Source organism: Rana temporaria, chromosome 4 (genome assembly GCF_905171775.1).
Source record: "Rana temporaria chromosome 4, aRanTem1.1, whole genome shotgun sequence".
In the NCBI taxonomy this organism is placed as follows: domain Eukaryota; kingdom Metazoa; phylum Chordata; class Amphibia; order Anura; family Ranidae; genus Rana; species Rana temporaria.
In genome coordinates, this window is record NC_053492.1 from 17,815,957 (window position 1) to 17,822,272 (window position 6,316).

At 47.7% G+C, this 6,316-nt stretch overlaps 1 protein-coding gene across 1 annotated transcript in view; it reads left to right on the top strand.

Moving 5' to 3' along the window:
* The window catches only part of LOC120936001 (antileukoproteinase-like), a 29,792-nt gene extending 23,726 nt beyond the window's left edge, over positions 1 to 6,066 (top strand). Inside the window, exon 5 of the mRNA XM_040348074.1 lies at positions 5,901 to 6,066. Coding sequence (XP_040204008.1) covers positions 5,901 to 5,902 — 2 coding nt within the window. The 3' untranslated portion in view covers positions 5,903 to 6,066. The remainder of the gene's footprint in view (positions 1 to 5,900) is intronic.
* The last annotated feature ends 250 nt before the right edge of the window (positions 6,067 to 6,316 follow it).

The window sequence follows — 6,316 nt, forward strand, 5'->3', positions numbered from 1 at the left end:
GCAGAGCAACGCCATTACTAGTAAAAAAAATTATAATAATAAAAATTACAGCACCAAATGTGAAACAGATGCCTTTTGTAACTAAGGTGTACAACCGCCTATTTAGAACCACACATTCATTTTTAGTCGCGGGAGGGGACTTTAACCTTCCATTCTGGATAGAACCTCCCTTAACAAGAAAATCCCCCCCCCCCACGCCTCACTAGACAATCCCAACAATTCCGACAGATCACCCGTAAGTTTGCCCTGTTCGACGCATGGCATGTGGAACACCCAACGGAACGTCAATACTCCCACCCATTTCTCACAGACGCGCGGCTAGATTACTTTTTTGTTAATGCCCCCCCTTGCAGGCGATCACTGACGTAGAAATCCTGATGTAGAAATCCTGGCCAATGTATAGCGATCTCCACGGCCTGGAAGAAAAATTCCAAGCTGTCGAGACAACAGACGGCACAGCGACTACGGGACTTAGAATCTAGACTTACGACCTCGTCCTCAATCCGTCTCTTGAGAGAAATTATACGTCTCCGGACAGTCCTTAAAAGTATAGACATAGGCAAGGTTTAAAAGGCCCTTCAGAGGCTCCGTCAGTTATACTATGATAAAGGTAACAAAGCCCATACCCTACTAGCGAGTAAACTCCGAGAACATACTCATGCCTCGGCTCCCCAAGCCCTGCGGGACCCAACTGGGACCCTTCACTCCCACCCCGAACGAATTGCTCAACTACTCCGAGACTACTACTCGGACCTCTACAACAATCCCTCTATACTGCACTTACCGACCCAAGCGACTTACATTGACCGCGTACGGACCTACCTCGCAACCAGCGGGGTGGCCACTTTTTACCGGCGGGGGCCCTACACTCCCTTAACTCCCCGATCACCGACAAGGAGATCTCAGAGACTTTGAAGCTTCTTCCGAACAATAAGGCCCCCGGGCCCTGATGGCCTTCCGTATGAGTATTATAAAACGTTCCTACTCACCCTGCTCCCACATATGGTCCGTCTCTTTAATGGGTTTATGGGCAATGACGAAATTCCATGAGACATGCAGACCTCACACCTCACGCTCATACCCAAGCACGATAAAGACCATAGCTTTAATAAATTTGGACCTGAACATTTTTACAAAATTATTATCCCTTCGAGTGAATGAGATCCTCCCCTCCCTGATCCATAAGGATCAGGTGGGCTTTGTCCCTAGGCACCAAGCAGGGGACAACACCAGAAGAGTCATCAACTTAATTGACATCATTAATAGACAAAAAGACGAGGCGCTCTTGCTCAGCTTAGATGCTGAGAAAGCCTTTCGATAGGCTCAGCTGGCCTTTAATGCTTACCACTCTCGAATATCTGGGCTTCCAGGGGCCGTTCCTTGGCAAAAATTAGGCATTTATACGCGACTCCATCTGCCTCCATCAAAACACCCTTTGCGGCCTCTACTTCCTTTCCCATTTTGAATGGAACTAGGCAAGGCTGTCCGTTTTCCACATTGCTTTTCGCCCTGTGTATCGAACCCCACGGCGGCCCAGATCCGACGAGACCCCAACATCAGTGGCGTAATGGTTAGAGGTCACGAATTTAAAATCTCATTGTTTGCAGATGACGTTCTCCTCACCCTAACATGCCCGCATATCACCCTCCCCAACCTTCATAAACTTCTTGAGGAACATGGGTCCCTATCAGGATACAAGGTTAATCCAGCTAAATCGGAAGCCCTTCCACTCAATCTCCCCCCCGCGGAAGTGCACCGCCTATCGGAAAACTTTTCATACACGTGGAAGTCCCACGCCATCAAATATCTTGGGTATTCCTCACTCCTCGATATGAATCTCCATATGATGCTAATTTCAGACCCCTGTTTGCATCTATATGATCCCTATTGACCAAATGGAGACATTACCCAATGTCTTGATTTGAACGCATTGCCTCGTCCGCCCAGCTTCGGAAGCTCCAGACTGACCTCCTAAATTTTACGTGGAATTATAAACAGCACCACAGCACCGAATAGCCCGCTCCATAATGTGTGCCTCCCGAAAGGACAGGGGGTTTGGCCTTCCCACACCTCCAGCGCTACTATTATGCAGCACAACTGAGGGCTATAGCTTCCTGGGTTACCCTTCCCGGCCTATAATCGCTGGACTCAAATAGATAAAATATTGGCTAGCCCCCATCCACCCAATTTATTGTGTAATACTAATGCCGATGTCCCCTCCACCGCCCTATTACATACTATGAACCTCTTACTCACTATTTGGAGACAACTAAATCGTAACACCCTCCTACAATCTGAGGCCTCTTTGGTAACAGCTTTTCTTTACTACCCGACAGCTTAACCTCCCAGATAATTTCCCCCTGGCTGCAGAGCAATCTCTTTCATTATGGTCATCTGGTGAACCCAGTTTCTAGGATTTTGTTGCCCTTCGATGAACTCAGGACTAAACACGAACTTCCCCGCAGCGCCTTTTTTGGTTACCTCCAAATCAGACACTACGCTCTTACCATCACCCCTACCCTCCAATTCTCTAAGTCATCCCCATTTGAACGCTTAATCTTATCAGGACCTACACAGAAAGGGCTTACTTCGGACATATATAAGCTTATAAATTCCTATGATATGGTCGCTCGGGGGAAACATAGCTAAATGTGTAAATGGGAGGAACACCTTGGAGAGGAGCTAACCCTTGAACAATGGGCCACTATATCGTCTTGGGCGGCCAAGAGTTCTATGTGTACTCTTTACAACTACAATTAAATGTGCAAGCCCCCACGCCAAGCTCCGTAGTCACCTGGTCAATTAGCGCTTTAATCTTTTATATCTTCATTCTTACCTTTCTCCATTCTGGCTCCTTAGGTGTAGATAAACGATCCTTCCTCAAAAAAATTCTCCTATTCGGGTAACAGATACCAGATCTGTCCTCTGATGTCTCCTCCACTCCACCATGCAAACCAAAAAATGCTGATCGTATACAGTGTAGTAGTTTTTATTAAAAAAAAACAAATAACAAACATAAAATGCTCACATTAAAAAGTGCCGATATATAGACCCCAAACTTCTGGTCAGTGAAACGCCTGGCGGTTCCGGGACATGAGCGGAGCGGCGACGTTCTTGCAACTCTACACAGGCGGGAGATATCAGTGCCGATATATATGGGCACTTTTTAATATGAGCATTTTATTTATATTTGTTGTTATTATTTTTTTTAATAAAAAAGACTACACTACATACGTTCACCATTTTTTGGTTTGCATGGTGGAGTGGAAGAGACATTTGAGGACAGATTTGGTATCTGCGCTCAGATAGGAGCATTTATTTGAAAAAGGACTGTTTACCTACACCAAAGGAGCCAGTATAAAAAAGATTAGAGACTGGAGATACAGTATGAACGATTAAAGCGCTATAATTGACCGTCTTTTTGCCAAAGAGGTCATCACATCAGCACAGTGGAAGAGAGACACATTTATTCATTGGGACACATTGAAGAGTTGTATTCTTATGGACACTTTATAATATGGACACTCTATTTATTAGTCATATCTATTAAGTATTTATGCTTTATTCACATTCTTTTTGGTTAGAATTATGAATTTTGGCCTACGGTATTACTGCAACAGAGATAGGATGTAGTATAGGGAGAGATATACATCTCATACCAGTGGGGGCTGGTGCTCAAAATTTCTGGGGGGGGGGGGCGCAGACAAACTGAAAAACAAAACCCATCAATTGCAGGCACTGTACTGATCAAACGCAGCTACTGTGCCATCAAACACAGCCACTGTACCCATAAATTGCCGCCACTGTGCCATCAAATGCAACCACTGTACCCATTAAATGCTGACACTGTTCTCATTGTGCCCCATCAAATGCTGCCAGTGTGCCCATCAATTGCCACCAGTGTGCCCCATCAAATTCTGCCAGTGTGCCCACTAATTGCCGCTACTGAGCCCCATCAGATGCTGCCAGTGCGCCCATCAATTGCCGCTACTGTGCCCCATCAGATGCTGCCAGTGTGCCAATCAATTGCCGCTACTGTGCCCCATCAGATGCTGCCAGTGTGCCCATCAATTGCCGCTACTGTGCCCCATCAGATGCTGCCAGTGTGCCCATCAATTGCAGCTACTGTGCCCCATCAAATGCTGCCAGTGTGCCAATTAATTGCCGCTACTGTGCTCCATCAAATGCCAGTGTGACGATCAATTGCCGCTATTGTGCCCCACCAAATGCTGCCAGTGTGCCCATCATTTGCAGCTACTGTGCCCCATCAAATGCTGTCAGTGTGCCGATCAATTGCCGCTACTGTGCCCCATCAGATGCTGCCAGTGTGCCCACCAATTGCCGCTACTGTGCCCCACCAAATGCTGCCAGTGTGCATCAATTGCCGCTACTGTGCCCCATCAAATGCTGTCAGTGTGCCGATCAATTGCTGCTACTGTGTGCCCCATCAGATGCTGCCAGTGTGCCCATCAATTGCCGTTACTTTGCCCCATCAAATACTGACAATGTGCCCATCAATTGCCACTACTGTGTCCCATCAAATGCTGCCAGTGTGCCCATCAATTGCCACTACTGTGCCCCATCAGATGCTGCCTTGCACTTTCCTGTCTCACAGCGGGTCAGCGGCGGTCTCCTGCATGTCCTCCATGTCTTCTTCCGTTCTCGCTTAGGCGTCCAATCACAGCGCCTGACGTTTCAGCCCATCAGGTGACAGGTAACAGACCTGAGCACCTGATTGGCTGAGAGGTGGTTCAGTGTTAGCAAAGCGAATTCCTTCACTTTGCTAACACAACGCTGAGTGAACAGCGAACGCCCAGCATGGCGCCCTCTGTTCACCTTTTTGGGCGCCTATTAGAGCCTATGGCCCAGAATCTCAAAGGGCTTACGACGGCGCAACGCCATGTACGCCGTCGTAAGTCCTAATCTGGGCCGTCGTATCTATGCGACTGATTCTTAGAATCAGTTACGCATAGATATCCATTAGATCCGACAGGCGTAAGGCTCTTACGCCGTCGGATCTTAAATGCAATTTTTTTTTTTGGCCGCTAGGTGTCGCCTCTGTCGTTTTCCCCGTCGAGTATGCAAATTAGCTAGATACGCGAATTCCCTAACGTACGCGCGCCCGACGCAGCGAAGTTACGCCGTTTACGTTAGGTTTTTCCGGCGTAAAGTTGCCCCTGCTATATGAGGGGCAACCAATGTTAAGTATGGCCGTCGTTCCCGCGTCGAAATTTAAAAATTTACGTTGTTTGCGTGAGTCGTCCGTGAATGGGGCTGGACGCCATTTACGTTCACGTCGAAACCAATGACGTCCTTGCGACGTCATTTGGAGCAATGCACCCTGGGATATTCTTCGGACGGCGCATGTGCAGTACGTTCGGCGCGGGAACGTGCTTAATTTAAATACTACACGCCCCCTACCCGCCTAATTTGAATTAGGCGGGCTTGCGCCGGGTGATTTACGCTACGTCGCCCCAACTTTACAGGCAAGTTCTTTGTGAATAAAGCACTTGCCTGTAAAACTTGCGGCGGCGTAACGTAAATGAGATACGTTACGCTGCCGCAGAGATACGCCGATCTCTGTGAATCTGGGCCTATGACTCTAATCAGGCGCTTCCAAAAAACACCCTCGCCGCTGTAATTCAGGTGCCCGGTGCCCAAAAAGGGGCCGGACACCTGCATAGGTGGTGCCAGCGGCGACCATAGAGCGGTGACAGGAGAGAGGGGGCGGCTCTCCTACGCCCTTTATGGGCGCACCACCACTGTCTCACACTAGTGCCCCTTTTAGCTTCAGCTACAAGAAATTCCAGGCAGGAAAATCCAGCCCAGCCAATTGAAAGTTCTTCTTTTTGTGAAGCAATGACTAACCACACTGCGAATAACTTTTACATGTTTTTCAGGATGATGGATCGGTAGAAGAAGTCTGAAGATTGGAAAGATCCAGGTGTGTCTGTCATGCTGCGCCTGCGCACCACTATGGCCATAATGGATCCCCTGCAAATGTCTGAAGTTTCCCTTGTGTCATTATTACACCTACTGCTACTTAATAAAGATAATCAGAAGGGTCACAGTGTCACATAGTCTTATTATCTGTTCTAGGTGCAGAAAACAACCTCCAACAATGTCGAATGCTTACGGAGGGTTTTTTCTCCTTTTTGAAGCAGTTAATATGAAAATTAGGTCCTTAGAAAGGTCCCTGGCCATCTTCAGTTCTTCTCTGCTGCAGTGGTGGCTGGTGCTCAACATTTTTGGGGGTGCGCAAACAAACTGAAAAAAAAAACATCAATTGCCGCCACTGTGCCCATCAAACGCCACC